The sequence below is a fragment of the Alosa alosa genome, chromosome 6 (genome assembly GCF_017589495.1).
Source record: "Alosa alosa isolate M-15738 ecotype Scorff River chromosome 6, AALO_Geno_1.1, whole genome shotgun sequence".
Lineage (NCBI taxonomy): Eukaryota > Metazoa > Chordata > Actinopteri > Clupeiformes > Clupeidae > Alosa > Alosa alosa.
In genome coordinates, this window is record NC_063194.1 from 19,202,303 (window position 1) to 19,223,231 (window position 20,929).

General features: G+C 38.9%; 1 protein-coding gene across 1 annotated transcript; it reads left to right on the top strand.

Moving 5' to 3' along the window:
* Positions 1–253: 253 nt before the first annotated feature.
* LOC125296128 (cilia- and flagella-associated protein 52-like) lies at positions 254–20,563 on the top strand. The gene is made up of 14 exons (XM_048245820.1): positions 254–414; positions 919–1,118; positions 14,810–14,946; positions 15,105–15,233; positions 15,329–15,428; positions 15,578–15,694; positions 15,870–15,970; positions 16,219–16,389; positions 17,645–17,793; positions 18,005–18,150; positions 18,490–18,641; positions 18,925–19,027; positions 19,814–19,925; positions 20,297–20,563. The coding sequence occupies exons 1-14, from the start codon at positions 354–356 to the stop codon at positions 20,473–20,475; spliced, it is 1,857 nt and encodes a 618-aa protein (XP_048101777.1). The 5' UTR covers positions 254–353; the 3' UTR covers positions 20,476–20,563.
* Positions 20,564–20,929: the final 366 nt, after the last annotated feature.

Here is a 20,929-nt window from a genome sequence, read left to right on the forward strand (position 1 = left end):
TTGGTCGAGATGTAGAGGGTTATTAAGATCGACTTTGAACACAGTGAACCATACAACTTTACAATCACACTGTATCATAGTGCTAATGTGTTGAGTGAAGCTAGATAGAACTACAGTCTATGGCCAGACAAAGTTAGACGCAGTTCATCTCGAACAAGCCTGTCTGTGGAAGCAGCAAGTGATGCTGTTCTAGACCTTCCGAAAACGTGATTCAGCACTGTTGCTATGGTAACTTACTCCAAATAATATTTTAACCCAGCTATCATTAGCGAACTGTTATCTAACGTCTTCTATCAGATTAGCGTTATAAACAAATAGCTATAATATAAATATTAATATTTGCCTAATTAACCATGTCTGGAGATACAGAGGACTGTCCGCAACTTGAACTTGAAGTTGTTATTGGATTTAATGGTAAAATATCTTTTTTTTTTTTTTTTTTGAAATTCTTAAACTTTCATTACATTTGTGTAGAAGTAACGTTAACGTTACTTAACGTTAATGTTATGCTAAGTTAACGTTAACTTCGGTATTAAAGTTAACTTAACTAACTTTAAGTAGGGTTAACTTAGCTGTTTCCTCTAACTAGAAGTTAAGGGCATGTCACTAAAGTTATCTGATAGCAGAGTGTGAAAATTCATCTAGCATAGAAGCTACAGTGGGGACAACAATTCACTGGTCATGGGAAGGCTGACGCCTAGAAGTTAGCTAACCTTACCTTAACGTCTACCATACTCGTTGACATCTAATGTTAGCTAACGTTAGCTGACACTGATTTGTCAAAATGTTAACTTAACCGTTTTGCTAATCCTCAGCCCTCCATTTTCCTTTGAAATAACAAAATAAATGTTTCATATAGGCTAGGAGTTGCTAGCACTAATGGTTATAGGCCAAATTTACCTCTGTTCTTCATTCCAGGCCATGTATTTTCTGGAATGGTTGCACATCCGGACAGGGAGCATCTCATTTACTGCCTTGGGTGCAATGTCATCATAAAAAGCCTTCTCACCAATAAGAAGGATATTCTTTACGGCCACACCAACAATGTTTCTTGTGTCACTGTATCAAAAAGTGGGCGATATGTGGCATCTGGACAGGTCACTTTCATGGGATTTAAGGTATGTTGATTAACCGTGGGTCTCTTGGCTGTAGAGCAAAGGGAAATTTGGTAAACCACCTTACTTACATAATTTGAGGGTGCTGATTCTGAATATTTTGTTTACCAATCTCAATTCTAAGTTCTAAGCCGTATAATCAGCATTTTAACATAAAATGGCGATGTTTTTGCTTATTTTTCCCTAAATTGGGTTGATTTCAAAAGTAATCACTAAAACGAAATAAAAGTGTTCTCTAAATACATGTTTGAACATTATTAAAGAAGCCATACTATAGTTTATTAATGTATTTAGTGGGAACATGATTACTGTTAACATGTAATAAACTCGGAAATTCTAATCAAAACACAATCATATTTTTATTGCTAACATAGTGAGTCACTTATGTGGTGTTTAATGCATTTCATCACAATAACAAGTTGCACAAATAACCTTCAACTCAGAATATATCCTACAGTACAAATTAACTTAGATAGCGGGAATAAGCCTAATGCAGAACTGCATCTACCGTCAGCAACAACCGACAAGTAAAAAACATTTCACTTCTAGTAACACTGGATTTGGTATGTGTGCTTGCCTCCATACTAGAGCTTGATAATGTGCTCTTTTAATATGCCATTGAGCAGCATCACTTATTGGTGGTAGAGCCTCTGATCCTCAACATCTAGAAAACAGAGTGGCTCTGGCATAGTGTTGTCACGATACCAAAATGATGACTTCGATACAATACCTGCCATAAATATCTTGATACTCAATACTGAAACGATATCCAAATCCTAAAATATCTGGAAAAGAAAGGATGCAGGCCTCCTCCAAGTGTATTGAGTCATTTGTGTTGAATTTGGTGCACTTTTGGTCAATTCTGGGTTTTAAACTTCTAAACTTCCTACATAATTATTATTTTTGTAGTCAGTAAAATAGTAGTTTGTGTGTGATTAAGTCCTTTATTGTTTGTTATAGCTCATTTATATTAACGTTTTTCATGTGACGTATTCTAGGTTCTATAGCTTTGTTTACATCCAGCTGGTAGGCAAGGGACAAGTTGAACCCATTGAACATCGTTGTCTGCAGCTGCCTCTCAGTAGGCTACATCTCTGTATTTCAGCAATGTCAACATTTCAGGCATCAATAAAGGTGATGATGAAACGTTATCCCATTGTTCAATATTTGATAGCCTGTCACAGGAACGTTGTTTCGCTAAAATCGCCCTGATTTGGTGCATTGATCTGTATTGGAGAACCTGCATGTAGCCTAATGGTAGCCTAACTTTTTTTCTCTGTTCAAAACTCGGTTTACACGAAGACGATAGCCTTTCTTAGAAGCTGTGAAATTTGACCAGAAAGGAACATGTCTTCCTTCTGAAAGCTGACACAAAATCAAACAATATTTGATCATTTAACTTCAACTGAACAGCGACAGGTTTTGGTAGGCAGTAGACTCAGCAGACTTTAAAACGGTAGCCTAGAAGCTACTGTTATAGCCAGCGTCAGTCAGCATCATAACATTAATGGCATTAGTCATGAATCCTGTAACATATTATATCATATAACAGCGATGGCTTATTCCAAGACGATCTGCATGGATATATAACCACCCAGAAAAACTCAGAATGTGAGTGATAAAGTTCATTAATTGTGTGAAACTTTTGATTAGTTATCCATTGCAGCATCGCCTATATTAGGCTGTTATGCTAGCTCAGCCTTTAAATATGTTGTTATTTTGGTCATGTGGACTTGATTAAATGGGTAAAGATAATTCATAAACTGCTTATTTCTTACATGACTGAAGCAGTAGCCTAGGTTCAACAGTGGTGTTTGAGGTTGCTGTGTTAAGTTGTTGTGTGTGATCGCTAAACTATTAGGATCAAATCAGTTTATTTTGACATACGGGAGTTAGCCTAAGTGACCTGTAACGTTAGCCTATAGCACAAAAGCCTATTCTGTTTTCATTTATTAGCATTTGTTGTGATTATATAATCAAATGACACACATGATAACTTGAAATAGAAGGACAGAAGATAGGTGATTGATGTCCACAAGCACGAATTTGACTTTGAGACAAATTAGAACAAACTGTTCCAGTAAAAATAATCTTGCCATGTTTAAAATGCTGCACTTTTTCCCTTCATAGCCTGTCTCTGGCAATTCATTTTTGGATGACTGTAGATAGTTGTATTTTAGCCTACGTCTTAGGTAGACAGTAGGCTACACCATTAGGCTATCTTGAGAATAAAAGACTTCACAGCTGCTAACGATCATCCTCCACAACCAGGAGGATAGGTAGGCTAAAACGGTCGCTCGTCGCCTTTTTGCTTCTTATTGTAAAACCAACTGTTAAGGCCTACACAAGTGGTTCGGCATCCCGGTCAATATTTGATATTAAAATTTCAATTTTGAAGCTATTTGTAACTATGTGTAGCCTATGCAACCCGACTGTTGTAGGCTTGCCTACCACTCTCTGCAGTGCCTTGCCTACCATTCTTGCCTACCACTCTAGTTGTAAACAAACGGTCACATGACATTATGATGTAGGTGCAAAACCTTAATTGTGTGGTGTTTTGGCAATAAATTACCTTTAAATAGCCAAAGTAGACTAGATCAAGGTCAGTGTTCAAATTACTGCATGCAAATCACCTAATGCTATGCAGAAGAGCCTAATCTTTAGGCCATCTGATGTAGACTACCCTAGGCCTTCCCGTCTTTATAGGATTTCTTTGAAAGTTGCAAAGGGGAAAAAAGTGAAGATAGTCTTCTTTGATCCCAGTGTAATTTAATAAGTACGTTTCAACCACTCAGGTCTTAATCAGATAGGCCTACACCATTATCTGTTGCAATATCTGTGTGCATTCCTATATTAGGTATATTTCTTTGAATGTTAACATCATTTGCTACCACATAAAAAATACCAAATAACAATACAAAAGTTTCTTACAAACTTTCCTGCATACTTCTTAAATGTGCTGCAGTCAGATGGGTGTCCTAAAGACATAACTAGATCTTGAGCATCTATTACCAGTGTTGAATGAGCAGTTTTTGCAGTGATCACTACTGGACATTCCACAATGCTAGACAGCACTTGAGTTAGGATAGACTTATTTTCACTTCACAAATAACCATCGCTATCTGCAATAGCTACAGTACAGGGACATTAATCAGTTCATAGCTGAGGCAGAGAGGGTTAAAGCGGAGGGAGAGGTGCAAACGTTCGACAATTTCCGCGTTCGATTATTGCAAGGGGGAGGGGGGACAATCCCCCTTTATGCAGACTAGAGTAAACCCTCGCTGCACTAATGTCAATGGAGACTTGTGGAATTTTACCAATAAATTGGTCATTATGTCTTTCTGGATTTGTTGAGGGTTTTTTGGAACATTTTGTCATAATCTGTAAGTGTTTGGGATCATTTCAAGCCTAAAAGTGTAATTTTTTAGTGTTCGGATTTGTAATAAAATAACTTAATATCAGACCATGCTGCTGCCAGTTACTGTCCAGTTGTTAGCATGCCAGCTAGCCTCTTAGCTAAGGTAACATTTTAAACGGAGAAGTGTAATTTCTTTGAAATGACAACTAGCTGAATAACATTACTGACATTAGTTAAAGTGGATAGTTTGTACTCAAGCGAATTTGGAACAGTATATTAAGTTTAAGCGAGGGAATCCTTCAACTACTAGTCACTTGTTAGCGATATCTGTATTGCCATAGCTACTCCCATCCACTTGTATGGCGTTTTAAGCTAGCTTAGCTAGCTAGCTAGCTTCGGTACACATGACTAATTAAATTATTTATATCATGTCCTAAATAATGATTCATTGGTATCATACATGATTATAGACAATGATATTGTGAACACAATTATGTTTATCTGTTATAATTGCTTATTAAGAGAAAGTTTATTTAGTGAAGTAAGGTGACAGCAGACCGGAACTGTCCCATTTTGCTCCCATAGTAACGAATTACGTTGCTCTATCTTGCTAGTAATCAAGGATCTTTGGCTGAGGATTTGTCCTAGGTCCACTTCCCTTTCAGCATCATATGCAGTAATGATGCACTGGAGAATGTTTCTTTTTGTTGCACTATAAAGGATATCTGGTCTAAATTTTTCGCAAATAATGCAATCTCCATAGCACTCTTCAGCACTCCTCAAACATGCACATTCTTCCATTTTTCTGCATGGCTGGAATTTGAATGATAGGAAAGAGCACCAGTGAGATGTTTTAACTAGGCAAGCACAGTCGCCTTTACAGTAAAAAAAAATACAGTGTAAATCCTCTGTAAAGACTGACAACTGTTCATAATAGTTAGTGACAAAGGACTTTCTACAGAAGAATGAGCAGTCACCTACTATTCTATCGATATTATCAAGGAATCTATTTTGTTTCTAGTATAAGTATATATACTCTTTTGATCCCGTGAGGGAAATTTGGTCTCTGCATTTATCCCAATCCGTGAATTAGTGAAACACACTCAGCACACAGAAATCCCGGCACAGTGAGCTGCCTGCAACAACAGCAGCACTCGGGGAGCAGTGTAGGTGCCTTGCTCAAGGGCACTTCAGCCGTGCCTACTGGTCGGGGTTCGAACCGGCAGCCCTCTGGTTATAGATCCAAAGTGCTAACCAGTAAGCCACGGCTGCCTTCTAAACGTCATACTGAATTTTAGCTATTATTTTAATTAATATTTTAATTTTAACTTATTTTCATTTCACTTCACTTGAGGGTCATTGGGGTAATTCCTGTCCTGTCCTACAACATAAAGCAGTGGTCCCCAAACTACGGCCCTCCACCTCATTTTGGGTGGCCCCCCAAAACATGTCCGCGGTATATAGCATCTGGCCCGCATGGGAGTACGACATCGTCAAACTATAACTTCCGTAATTTCCCCCATTCATTCTCTATGACGAGTCTTAACAGTACACATGTAATACTCTTTTTGTCCACTGGTGGTTGTTTTGGCGCTGTTTTGCGTTTGCCATCGAAAACGGAATGAAACGTAGGCCTACCTGCAAACAATGCAAGAGGCTGACTGCATTAGAGCTCAAAGTATTCTAGAAGTGTATCAATTCATTTTTAATAACTAACTAAGTCAAAACATATTTCTGGGACTTTCTGGGATAATTATTTCTATTTTTTATTCACTCGTTCAAATGTTCATACAAATTCACAAGTTCTCATCAGGTGAGTGAAAGTGGTCATTTCAGTTGTTTTTTGCCTGCACTTCATAAAACTCTCATAGTTTGAGAACTTCAAATTATTTGTAGGATATTGCTTGTTCATTAACTTGAGCTGTGTATGCAAATACACAGAGTTCAGAGTTCACACATTTTGGATAAAATACACTTTTGGGACTCCCTGCTAATACTTTTTTGGAATGTTAAAGTCTTTTTTATTAGTATTATTTCATTTGAGCTACATTTTACACTGATATGGCATGATGGCAATATAAACACAGCTAATAATGGTATTAAATTGCAGTAGCCTATGATTAAATGTAATGGAATATTCAACTAAGGTAGACTGCTGTTGTTCACAGCACTAAGCTATTTATGTTTACTAATATACTCCGAATCTCTGGCCCTCTCTTAGAGCCAGGCATAGTGAGCTGGCCCTCGGAAGAAAAAGTTTGGGGACCACTGCTCTAAGCCGTCCTTTCAGTTGTGCATTCAGATAGCAAGGGGCTTTAAAGAGAAACAGTATTGGCCATTTCTGTTTTTGCTTCTTTTTCACTGGCTCTGTCATGATGAATGTCTGAGAAACTCCATCGCTACCTTGTTCTAGTCGGTGCCTGCCGTGTATGTGTATTTAAATGCAGTAAAGCAATTGTTACACTTTCGTTATAGGCTACTTCCTGACACTGAGGCCGTTGGCCTGGCCCCGAAAAGTTGCAAGGGTGTTTTTTTTCCTCTCACTGACTCCAATGACTCCGAAGCTGTTAAGTTTAGGTAAATTAAGCTTTAAAAACCTGCATATTAAGCTAAAAAGGTGTAAAAGTCCGGCTTCAGAAAGTGCTGACACATAGGCTAGGCCTATTTACTTCAACCATTTAATAAACCAGGTACAACTCCTCAGACAGGTAGATGAGCTAATTTGTAAAATCGCCTGTGTTAAGTGCACAGATAGAACCAATACATGGTAGGACTTCTACACCTCTGAAGAGATGGTGGTCCAACGGCAGACCACAAGTGGCACGCCATGCGGCGGTATAGGCCTACCACCAGCGGTCCGCTTGCTGCCAATCTGATTTTGCTATCTGGGTGGTTACAGCATGTGATTCAGCTGCACAGTAGGAAACCTTGAAACCGCGCACTTTGGGTGATAATCTAATCAATAAACCAAAAGCGATTATAGGCCTATAATTGCATTCGTGAGTCAAACAGACTACCCCACTAATTCTGTAGTAGGAAGTGATAGTGATTATAAATGGAATAAGTAGCCTACAGTAATAAGAACTATGAACTGCAATTGTATATCCTTTCCACATGATGGCACTAGAGTTGTTCCTACGGATCCGAGTAGCCATTCAAAGATAACCTGAAAGAAAAGAGTCGCCTAACATCAAATCATCAAAATGAGGCGCGCTGACTCGCTCAATGAATAGCAGTCTGCAACAGATGCTTCAGAATGTGTGCTCCTGGTCAGTGAACTACCAATAAAACAGCAAACACTAAATGAAAGGAAGATGTAAGCCCAAATACTTCTAGATCGGGCACAACCTCACAGCATGATTTCATCAGACATTCAAGGATGATGTCTCGGTACGGACTGGCCAGGGATGGATTATAGTCCATGAGCCACAGGCCCAAAAAGGGGTCACTACCACTTGGGGGGGCAAATTCTCACTATATTTTTCTGAAAGCTACATATCTCTGGAGTATAAAATGGTATGATAGCAAGTTGGATCTTGTAGCTTTGTGGCTGTACAGGCCTTCAAAGTTGAATTCTGATTTGAAAAAAGTACATTCCGCCTATTGTCTTTTTTTGTTAAACCACTCATAAGAGCCCAGAAAATAATCCAAACCTCATTATTACTGATGCATATGTGGTGTTTGATGTTGGCATACATATTTTGAATCATTATGTGATTTTGCCCCTCATTTTGGTTGATAAAATGATTTGGTTGATAAAATGATTTATGTATAATAATGATCATATCTACGTTTTCAGAGACACAGCGTGTTGCAGCACTAATTGAAATGGCCACTACCTCATTAATCAATGTATTTATACCTTCCTACCTCCCAGCAGAGACTTGAAATACAATGATTACATAGGTCTGCATTGCTATGCTATTTACTATTTGTAAATGTACTATTCAGAAACACCCCAAAATTCAGTAAATTAGTATTTTATTGAAACTACCTATAAGAGATATTCCAAGAGATCAAAACATCATGATTACCAATCACATATTACCTTTACATTCAAGGAATACCATATGAAAATTGTTCACATCACCACATGTACCCAGCTTAACATAAATATTATAATTTTATAATGGCCAGGGCACATGAAATACATACAGTAATTTCCTGTGTATTAGCCGTATTGTGTATAAGCCACAGGACAGTGTTTTATGCAAGTTTAAAGAAACAAAACCATATACCATATTAACTGCCCCTGTGTATTAACCTCATAGCTGAAGAAATTTTGCAAAATCAATGTATAAGCTGCAGCTAATAGTTGGGAAATTATGGTAATTGCATCACAGGTGCTAAAATGATATACATTATACATTTCAGTTGTACTTTTGACTAGTAAGAATGTGGGAATGAGATGTAGATGAACTGGTTGGTGAAAATATTCATACTTTTAACATTGTTATCATTATGTACAATTATTATTATTATTATTATTATTATTATCATACTTAAAATTGTGTTTCATCTGATGTTAAAATAATTTCCATTGAAAAGAAATAACTATTTTCAAGACTTGATCTACAAGTACATACATTTACAACAGTTTTAAAAATTCTACACAGTTAGATCTGATGAGACAGCAACTGAAATTGGATCAATCCATTTTCAGAGGAACATGAGTTCATTTGCATATCTACAGCAGGCAAAGCAACACAAGAGGTTAGGGATGATCTGATTCAGGCTCATACTACAGGCAAAGATCATGACATAGAGGCTGGAGTCAGATACACCTAAGCACAAATTCCATGATACATTGACAAAGCAAAAATTAAAGACATTTACGAGCATGAGTCAAAAAAGAAAACACAGGCACATGGCAAGACCATCATGTTAAAGACTGGACATGAGATAAGTCTTTTGTCACCCTCTTGGACCTTAACCATGGTCATTGGCGACACCTGAGGGGACCCCAAGGAAAACCTCTAAAGCAGCACTTGCAAAGCATTTGCAGAAACTTGCATCACTATCAGATAATCTTCCAGATAAATATAATACAGCAACAATCATTGATGGAATGTCTCTGGTCCAGAAAGTCAATAACAATGTCTCAACTGTTGGATTCACGATCGTTTTGCGTTGTGTTTTAGTTCTGATGTCTGTATTGAAGATGGTCAATAAAGCTTTGACGGCTGGATCAGGATCGGGCGATTAGATGATGATTTATTGTAGATGGTACAACAATGAATAACAGAATACAGGCTAAGTCTCCTTGTTGTCCCTGTCAAGGTTGCCATGGTCGTGGACACCTCAACAGGCACAGGCAAGGAGGCATCAGGTGGGGGGGGGGGTGATGGGGGCTTAGTTTGTTGGATGTCACCGGGATGCAGAGCTAGAGTTTAGTAGGGTGACAGCCGTAGGAAAGAAGCTTCCTCTGAACCTGCTGGTTCGATGCGAGAGACCTGTAACGCCCCCGAGGGGAGTGGGGTGAACAGTCTGTGGTTGGGGTGAGAACAGTCTTTGATGATGCGTGCCTTACGCAAGCATCGCTTGCCCTGGATGGCCTCGATGGAGGGAAGTGAGGAACCGGTGATGTGTTGGGCAGTTTTCACCACCCTCTGCAGTGCTATCCGGTCGTGGAGAGCAGTTGCCATACCAAACTGTGACACAGTTGGTGAGGATGCTCTCGATGTTGAGAATGGGTGTGCGTGTGCTAGCTTTAGACTTCCTGAAGTCCACAATGAGCTTTTTGGTCTTCTTGGTGTTGAGAGCCAGGTTGTTATCAGTGCACCACAATGTTAGGTGCTGGACCTCCTCCCTGTAGGCCGTCTCATCGTTATTGCTGATGAGCCCAATCACCGTAGTGTCATCTGCAAACTTGACAATGGTGTTAGAGCCATGTACAGGTGTGCAGTCGTATGTGAAGAGGGAGTAGAGGAGAGGGCTCAACACACATCCCTGTGGTACACTGGTGTTCGATGGTTGAGGAGGTGCGATTATCTAACCTAACAGACTCAGGTCTGTTGGTTGGGAAGTCCAGAATCCATAAGTTTGGTTTTTCTTTTATCACAGACACATATATTGGTAGATGTTTTTTCTTTACCTTGACATGTTTCGACATATACTTCCGTCTTCATCTGAAGGTCACACAGTGGAGTAGTGTGACGCGTTTTTATCAGCTGATGTTGTTACTTCTGATGAAGATGGAAGTATATGTCGAAACATGTCAAGGTAAATAAAAAACATCTACCAATATATGTGTATGTGATAAAAAAAAAAAAAACTTATTTATTTCAAGTGTAGACACAATGAATGCAATACAAGTAGTCCAGAATCCAGTTACAGAAGGAGGTATTGATGCCCAATTCACTGAGTTTGGTGATCAGTTTGGAGGGGATGATGGTGTTGAACGCTGAGCTGAAGTCAATGAACAGCATTCTTACATAGGTGTTGCCAGAGCCATATAAAGGTAGAGTTGCGACAATGGGTGTTCAAAATTCGTTAAGGTCACGTGGTTCATGTAAACTTCAAATAGTTCCCGGAAGTGATTGACAATGGATTAGAATGCATTAAATAGGCTACTGTTCAATGATAGACGAGCCACCCATTTTGGGTAATTGACAGTCAATAAATGCATTGATATACAATATTTATAACACAGTGTAATTATTGTGTAAACTATGTAGTTATCCTACCATTACAACAATATTCAATTAAATTCCAGACCTTATCTTAGCCTGCTATATAAGGTGACCTTTTTTTCCGCCCTTTTACGTATGTGTCACTTGATATTTTTCTGTACAAAATCAAGACAGGAGATTCTTTAGAAAACGCAATTGCACCCACCCCATAAGTGTATCTAAATTATCGCTATACAAAATAAATGACCTCATACAGTGACTCGAAAAGCTGTAAACAGTGTTTTTGAGACTGCGTGTAGCCTACAAAAGCGTATGGAGCTCCTGTGAAATTTTGATTTTGCAACGAGAAAACTGTAACACAGCTAGTCTAAACATTAGTTGATTGAGTTTTCTACCCCGTTTCCTCTGGTAGTCACTGATCTGAGCTAATGAGTGAATTACCTAGCCAAGCCTATATCGTCGCGGGAGAATAAAAAAAAGTTTAAACGTTTTTTAACATCTCCAGTGTAATGGTGGGCATTCTAAGTTAACCGTAGCATTAGGCCTACCTATTTAGTAACCCCATGGTAATGCGAGTGATCATAATAAAATATAAAAAGTGACATGTAAGTCCTTCGATAAATAACCAGGCTATGAACTCACAAACATGAACAGCATTTTGTCATCGTTTGTCATTCACCGTGCTGTGAACAGCATTAAGATGCTAGGCTAAAGAGCTTGAGATTCAGACTGTGGCCTGGGGATGGGGATTTTACACGATCCTTCATCACTGGGCTAGTGTGCCCTGCTGTGTTAATATGACCGTGTTGATGCTAACAGCTGCAGCTCCCTCAAATCTAGGTTCTCTCATGCATATTAGGCTAGCTTTTGCCAATGAAAATTAATGCAAAAAAAAAAAAAGTCCTGCTCCTAACTGAGGAAACGCTTTACGCTACCAACAATGTTAACAACAAACTCAGTTTCACTGCTGCAAGTACAAAGTTGGCTGTAAATATGCTTCTGCCATATTTAACCAAACCAGCTAGCTTTGTGATAACAAAATCTTACCTTTTGTGTGTTTACTCCACTGAAAGTTATCCACATATCAAACGATTAAATCCACAGTTATGGAGGAATTGCTTTGGGGAAGCAGTTGCACTTTTATCCCACTTTTGCTGCCCTTTTAAAATTAAACCACTTAAATCCATAGCCTAGATGAGCATTGGCGATAACGCTACAACTATGTTGACATGATGGTAAAGCTAAATGCCCAAGACACGCCACGCCATAAAAGTTGTAGGCTACAAAACGCAAAAACTTAATGACAGCTCGCTCGGTGGTGTTGCCTAGTGCTGCCTATTTGAAATGGTATAGGCAAGGTTTATCTTATATTAGGTTATTATGTGTGGCACATTTATTGGGCTTTAGCCTCTTTTAATTTATTTGATAAGGAACTGATCAAAACTGAGCAGCAGAAAAGCTGTCATAGTCGATACATAAATAGTTTATTATTATAATTAGGTTATTAATACTATTACTTTACTACTATTAGCCTACTGTTGTTACTGTTATTATTATTATTATTATTATTCGGATGAGCCAATAATGTAAATCTGAGTCTGAAATGTTGGCTACAAACAGTCTGTAACTGCACTGCTGCTATTATAAATTGTTAAATTTTGGGAACTATTTGAGGCTTCCATTAGCCGCCATTGTTGAAAAAATGGAACATTAGCGTGGAGCGAGTTGCGAGTTGTCGCAACTCTACCTTTATATGGCTCTGGGTGTTGCTATTGTCAAGGTGGGACAGGGCAGAGTGAAGTGCCATAGAGAAGGCATCCTCTGTGCTGCTGTTCTGACGATGATGAATTCGATGAATAAATTAAAGATCCTTTGTACTCGTTTCAGCTACAATTTAAAAAACATTTGTACTGCAGACCTATGTATGTCATCATTTAACATTAATTTCAACTCGCAATTGAAAGTAAGGAAGGTAGAATAGTAATGATCAATAAGGTCTGCATTCAGGCATTGCCATAACATGTTGCTCTGAAAACTCAAATTAGCTTTTTTTTTGCACATAAATCTTGAATTTTATCAACCAAAATGAAGAGCAAAATCACATAATGAGTCAAAATATGTATGCCAACATCAAACACCACAAATGCATCAGTAATAATAAGATTTGGATTATTTTCTGGGCTCTTATGAGTAGTTTAACAAAAAAAAGACAATAGGCGGAATTTACTTTTTTCAAATCAGAGGTCAACTTTGAAGGCCTGTACAGCCACAAAGCTACAAGATCCAACTTGCTATCATACCATTTTATACTACAGAGATATGTAGCCTTCAGAAAAATATAGTGAGAATTTGCCCCCCCAAGTGGTAGTGACGACCCCCTGTGGCTCATGGACTATTACTGCACGGGCCTACCGGGCCCAGGCCCAGGGGCCCAAGTGGTGAGGGGGCCCTGAAGCCCAAGCCTTTGCATGGAATCATTGCCTCAATATCAACAAATCAGGATGTACTGTAGGCTATGAATCTGATTGAATTTAGTTTTGGCCATCCCCCAAATGCACCAGAATACAGGAAATCACATCAAACAAATTAAACATTTTCTGGGGGAGGACCCCCAAACCCCCCCTCCCACATATACGACAATTAGTGGGGGGCCCTTAATACATCTGGGCCCAGGGGCCCGAAAGTTCATAATCCGCCCATGGGACCGGCCTTTCAAAAACCTGAAAGAATCCTTATTCGCCAGCAGGTGTGAGACTGTGCTGCATTCTGGGCAGTGAGCAGTTATATTTGGACAGTCAGCTGCAACAAAGTTTGCTCCTGCGAGAAATAGGCTAGTGGCCTACCTGAAAGTAAGCTAATTTTCATTTGAAACAGAAACATTTTAATCCTATACTCATCGTAGACTTAGATTTACTAGCCCCACAGTTTTTAGTGTTCATTGAAGAGCAGTGAGTTTCAAATGTACCATTCTCTTTCCCATTTTCAATTGACTAAATTGTGTGCTCATTTTGGTGGATCTTGCAGCCTTTCTGTTTTTGCAAATCGTCTGCTTGTTTTAGTAAATGGGTACACTATTTTTTTTAAAAATCTTAGTGCAATTTAGTAAAATAGATAAAAAAAGATAGATAGATAAAAAAAAAGATTTTAGATAAAATAGCCTATACTTTTGGGACTCCGTGCTAATACTTTTGGGAATGCTAAGTCTTTTTTATTAGTATTATTTCATTTGAGCTACATTTTACATGGCATGATGGCAATATAAACACAGTTAACAATGGTATTAAATTGCAATAGCCTATGATTAAATGTTTGTTGTTCACAGCACTAAGCTATTTAAGGTTACTGATATACTCCGAGTCTCTGGCCCTCTCTTAGAGCCAGGCATAGTGAGCTGGCCCTCGGAAGAAAAAGTTTGGGGACCACTGACATAAATAGTATAATAATGCCTTATTTTTTGAAATTCCTATGATATCTGATGGCAAAACCAAAAAGTATGTGAATTATGCTAATTAGCAAGCTTAAAACTCAAAATTGAGCTTGGTAAACAAAATATTTGAATTCAGCACCCTCAAATTGTGTGAAATAGCCAGTTGACCAACTTTTCCTCAAATTTGCCAACAGGACTTTTTCTGAACGTTTGTTAGCTATCTGCTCTCCCTCTATAAATGTTGGTTTAGTTGATGTCGTTTTTTTCTGTTCTCTAGGCAGATGTCATTATCTGGGACTTTTCAAAGAAATGTATTCATGCTCGTCTTCAATTGCACAAGGCCAAAGTTGAAGCAATAGCATTTTCTCCGCGTGATAAGTACCTAGTAACTCTTGGAGGCCAAGATGACAGCACGTAAGCCTGGAGACTGTTCACAGTTTAACGTTAGTTGTTACATTTAGAAAGACTGTGCTATGACCTTTGCAAAGTCGTTGCAATACTACAAAGCTACTGAAAACAGAAAATAGTACTACTAAGGGCAATATACACTAATTAAATACATGTCATTGCAGTGTGGTTGTGTGGAATGTGGAGACCAAAGAGGCCATCTGTGGCAGCCCTGCATCTGCCCACAGTGCAGGCCATTGTCTGACTGTGCAGTTCTGCAACAACACAGATGATGTGTTTGCGTCTGCTGGCTGGTAAGACATGTGTCAGGTTGTGAGAAACAGAAGTATAGGGTTTCAAGACAATGTTATCTTCATCCAACGAAATTTGTTATTTCCTCCTCAATTAGTGGGACTATTCGAGTTTGGGAACTAGATCTTGCCAACAGAAAAATCCGTGCAACAGAGTGTCAGACTGGCCAATTGAAGAGGATTGTCAAGTGTATTGAGGTGAGATCAATGAGGTGCCATTGATGTGAGTACATCATTTTCCCCCAGATTGTCTTAAGGATTTTGATTGAATTGCATTAAGCAGTAGAACAGCATCCTCTGCTGCCAACTACAGAAACCATTTGTCTGTTTAAACAATTCACTTCCAGATTCAACATGATGACGCCTATTTCTACTGTGGCACAACCAGTGGTGACATACTAAAAGTTAATATGAAGACCAGACTTCTCAATAGCTTTGGACCTGTAAAACAAAAATTCATCAAAGTAAGATGATTGGAAGATTTATGATAGGATTTCAGACAGATTTTTACCCGTATTGATGTTATTCATCTGTATTGATTTTTTATGAGCTAGTACTTTGTGTCATTTATTCATTCATTCCTTTGTTCAATCCATCATTCATTCAGTCGGTTTCATTCATTCATTCATTCATTCATAGGGAGTGATTGCTATGAAAGTACTGAAAACAGGTGACTTGTTGGTTGGGTCAGGAGATGGCATATTAACCCTGTGCTCTGAATCCAACTTTAAAACATTGAAGTAAGTACTAGGTCATTGGATCATGACCGCCGTTATCAAGGCATTTGACTATAGCCTTGTTGCACTAGAATAGTTGCCCTTTTATGCTCAGGACCTATCAGTCTTTTTCATAGTTAATGTCACCTACATTTTCTGACTTAGGTCATGAAGTACTAGTCAGAACTGCAGAGTTAAGTGGTCATTCATTGAGCTCATCATATATATCTGAATCTGAAAAGTGTGTGGCCTGACTTGCCCACCTCTTTCAGACAGGTGCAGCTGGAAGGAGGGGTGACCTCTGTCACCCTGCGGGGTGAGGGCCAGCAGTTCTTTGTGGGCACCGAGGCCTCTCAGATTTACCGCTTCAACTACGTGGACTTCAAGGAAAAGCTCATTGTCACCAGCCACAGCAGTGCTGTGTGGGATGTTGCTTTCCCCTAGTGAGTGTCTTTTGCATTATTTTTGACGTATTCAATTGGTGATGTCTAGGCTGTTTTCTAAAATAAAGCCTTTTTTTTACCACAAGAGGGTGCTGTGGGACAGAATAGCGACATACCCACAGGTGCAGGTAGAAGGGTTTTCATTGCAAGATATAGCTGGGGAGCCAGGGGAGTTGGCCTGGGATGCTTGGGTTGGGTTTGTGTCTTTGATAAGGCAATACGCCATGTTTGTGCCATGGTGTTGTTGCAGAACTGCACAGTGGGGATTCCTAGCCTGGCTGGCACCAGACTGATTCTCAAATCTCAGTTGAGATAGAGAATTTGTCTAGGAATGCTTTTTTTTTTGTAACATTTTATTTATGATGTTTTTTCACAATAACAGTAGATTGTTAAATGAAGGAAAGAAAAAGAAACAGGCATACAGAGCTACAAGAAAAAACAAACAAAAAAACAGAAAATATAGCAACATGAGGTCATAAAGATAAAGTATACAAGTGGTAGTCAGTCAGGCATGGTTAATTAGCCTACATTCACAGTTCTAGGACATTTACGTAAATGGACCATTTCCCCCATCTTTTCTCTCCAATCTCTCTTTGGAGCCTAATGGAATATGTCATCTGCTCAAGGAGGTGTAAATGTTTCACAATACCAACAAAGGTACCCTCCATGGTAGGAGCGTCTTTCTGAAGCCAGTATTTAGTGATAGCCTTTTTCTCTCCAGCCAACAGAATTTTTAAGAGATACTCATCGTCTTTGGTCAATCCCTCAGGGAAATGGCACAAGTAAAGAGTCTAGGAACGCTTTGTTCACTTCTGATTTCTAAGGGGTGTAACCAGAAGTGAAATGAAACTTAACATGGTACATTAAACTCTTACCATCTTTTCAAGTATAGCATACATCTCTTATAAACAAAGGTTTTTTAATGCAGTTATTTTACTCATTTCCAAAGCATATATGTCTGTGTAACACTGTTGCCATTAGTGGAGCCATTGGTAGTGTCCAAAGAGCCTGTAACCCTACCCCTTTGGTTGTTATCAGATAAATCCCACACCAGATAAGTGCTTGATAGGTTCCTGGGTTTTTGGTGATTTGGAAATCGCTGTGAATTGAGGAATTGATGGACGAGCTAATTGAAATGCACTCACAGATTTGTCTGGGTTCAACCAGCCTGGGTGATACCAATACTGCCATGCAATGCAGAAGTAGTTGTGAAAGTAATGACTAATTATGGGGTAAACTGTTACATATTTCTTAGTGGCTCCTCTGAGCTCTTTGCCACCTGCTCAGAGAACAACATCAGAGTGTGGCACACCGAGACTTCCAAAGAGATGCTGCGGATCTCTGTACCCAACATGACTTGCAATGCCATCAGTTTCACACCAGATGGCAAAAGCATTATGAGTGGTAGGTTCCTTATCCCCAAGACCTTTCAGCAGTCAGCTAGAGTTATGTCTGTCACTTCCAGTTATTGCCATAAGAAGCATATGAATATGAGAATATTTGTTGGTTAGAATGTCAATTCATGTCCAGTTTAGTCTAGTGTCTAACATTACCTGTGTTGAACAAACAAATACTTACATGCTGGTGAGTTACATGGTGGAATATTACCCTCTAGCCTGGAGTGATGGCAAGATTCGTGGCTTCACACCTGAAACTGGGCAGCTGAAGTTGACAGTGCACAACGCCCACACAATCGGGGTAACTGCCATTGCTATCACCAGGGACAATAGCAGGATCGTCAGTGGGGGTGGTGAAGGACAGGTGAGGCTGTCTGCGGCCAGATGTTACGATTTTATTGAAAATGTGATGCCATTGTGTTAATGAGTTTTGCACTCTGTAAGTGCAGTCTGTTTAGCTTTGAAATGCTACTGAAGGCTCTGAAGTATTATGACGCTATGCATAACTCCTACTTTATCTGCATACTAGGCTAGTACAGTACCTCATTGCAATTGTTTGTGGACTGTTTTTGAAAATCTTAGATTGTTTCATTGTGATTGACCCTCACAATTATGTGATAATGTAAACAACATATTGTATTAAAGTGCATAGTCTAAACTGATTAATGGGTGTCTCTGTCTCTTTTGTCTTTGTCTTTTTGAGGTTCGAGTGTGGGAGATTCTGGCAGATTCGCACTCACTGCTGGAGACCATGAAGGAGCATAAAGCTTCAATCAATTGTATTAAGATCAAGAGCAATGACAAGGAGTGTGTCACCGCCAGCTCCGATGGTGCCTGTGTCATCTGGGATCTAGTGTGAGTGTAATGACAGGTGTAAAAAGGAATTTGATAACTTGGACAAATTGATGTCATAAGTACATACTAGTGTTGTACAGTGCAATTAATTTACAAATTCTTCCACGATCATGTCATGTCAAGCTGTGTGGAAGATTAAAGCAATTTTGTAGTAACTGAACCTGTGATCTTGGTGCTGGTACCATTCACGTGTATTGTAGTTGAACTGTTGAGGAAAAATCATAGATTCAGTATACTCTATGCTGATTGTGTCTCATAATTGATATCATTTCTGTCCCTGCAGGCGTTTTGTCAGAAATCAAATGGTGCTGGCCAACACTTTGTTCAAAACAGTCTGCTACCATCCTGAAGAGTATCAGATCATCACCAGTGGCACAGACAGGAAGGTAGATGACAGTCATGTGTGCTAATGTCCCCCTCCTCAATACTCACCCTGTTTATGTAACCTCAAAATTAATATCTATAATAACATTATAGATAAACATAAGGTCAATGTCCCAAAGCTGTTGTGGCTTTATTATGCCTATGTGGATGGGAAAGCCGCTGTGTCAGCAAGCAAGTAAGACTGAAACTCCATGTCCCACATATTTTGTGCTCGTAATTACAAAGATAGCCGCCAACTAAGATACAGGACCTGTGTTTTGAATGCAAGTTGAGTTTTGTCTAAAAATAACTTCAAATAACAATTGTGATAGGAGGCCAGCGTCAGAATGAGACAGCTGCCAGCCCATGAGACAATCACGCGTGTGTTCACAGGCATAAAGATGTTCTTATGCGCTGATATCATGTTTTGTTTGACAGACACATCCGGCTTTCATTTGCATTTGGAGAACTTATTAGGACAAACTGATGGTTGCCGTTTGCAGTCCAAAAATAGGTTTTCTCTTGTTGTTAAATGACACACACCATATACCCCCTTATTTCAAATAGAGGAAACACTGAAAAGTAAATTGACATTAACAAAACAGACCAATGATTAGCATTCACATGCACCTACACCTCCGGAGTGGATCTGCATATCAGTTAAAGGAAATGACTGACATTCAACTATAAAACATTACTCGGCATTGTAGTAGTTTATACTGGAGAGTGCTACAGAGTGTGTGATACAGAAACATGCAATTTTAAGTTTGTATGTATTTGTGACTGTTGTATGCTGTGTCTCTTGGTAGATTGCTTATTGGGAAGTCTATGATGGGTCTGCCATCCGGATGTTGGAGGGATCTCTCTCAGGTGCCATCAATGGCATGCATATCACCCTTGATGGAAAGCATTTTGTGACAGGTATGGGGAATTTGTTATTTTTTTTATATTCAGAACATGCTGACTCATTGCACCCATTGAAAATGTCAACTCTCAAAGCAGACTTGGTATGCAGACTTCGTTTTGTGATGTTTGAAATTCTTACAGCGGAGGAAGACTCAGTGTCGCATTGTCGTTTTTTATTATTATTATTTCAGTTCATTCTGCAGTTTATAACCCAAACTCCAGACTCACTCATGTTAGTTTGTATTTTTCAGTAACCTTTACCTTTAAAGGAATTTAAACAGATTACTTTGTTTTAAAGTTAAATAAATAATTAAATAATCCTACCCTGCTTACCATGCCTATGGGTAGAGGAAAAGTGATGAGGTGTTATATTATTCTTCATGCAGGGGGAGATGACAAGCTGGTGAAGTTGTGGGCATATGAAAATGGAGAGATGACACATGTAGGCATCGGGCACAGCGGCAGCATCACCAGTCTTAAAATCTGCCCCAACAGCAAGTTTATTATCAGCACCAGTAAGGATGGAGGAGTGCTGCGGTGGAGGTACCCTCAACCTGTTCACTGAGTTCTGCCCATAAATTGAATCCAGAAGGGGATTCATGAATTCATTACTTATAGGCCTAACATTTCAAATAAATATTAATTTTATATTATATTTTTGTACCAAAACTGAGATTTAGATGACCTCTTGAGACGCTTTTGTGTTTTTATATCATCTCTATAAAGGATTCAATATTATTTTCTATAAGGTGTTTCATTGCACTTTTTACACATTGCACAATTAATCTGCTAACATTTTAGCTGTGGGAGAATCGTATAGAATCGTACTATCATACAACAGCAGAGGGCTCATTGTACATCTGGTAAAAACTCCTTTCCAAATGCAACATTTGTAGCTTAACGTTGAAATAATATCAGTTCAGTAGACCACGAACATCAAATATTTGCAGCATGATATAGGGCATAATCAAGTTAGTGCCTTTAAATGGTTAAATGTTAAGTAGAGGGGGTGGGTGTTT

Excerpts from the sequence above, each read along its gene's own strand:
- LOC125296128 (XM_048245820.1), top strand. The coding sequence starts at position 354 with ATGTCTGGAGATACAGAGGACTGTCCGCAACTTGAACTTGAAGTTGTT. Across the intron at positions 16,390-17,644 it reads TGGGATGTTGCTTTCCCCTA|TGGCTCCTCTGAGCTCTTTG; the intron begins GTGAGTGTCTTT and ends CATATTTCTTAG. Across the intron at positions 19,028-19,813 it reads CCAGTGGCACAGACAGGAAG|ATTGCTTATTGGGAAGTCTA; the intron begins GTAGATGACAGT and ends GTCTCTTGGTAG.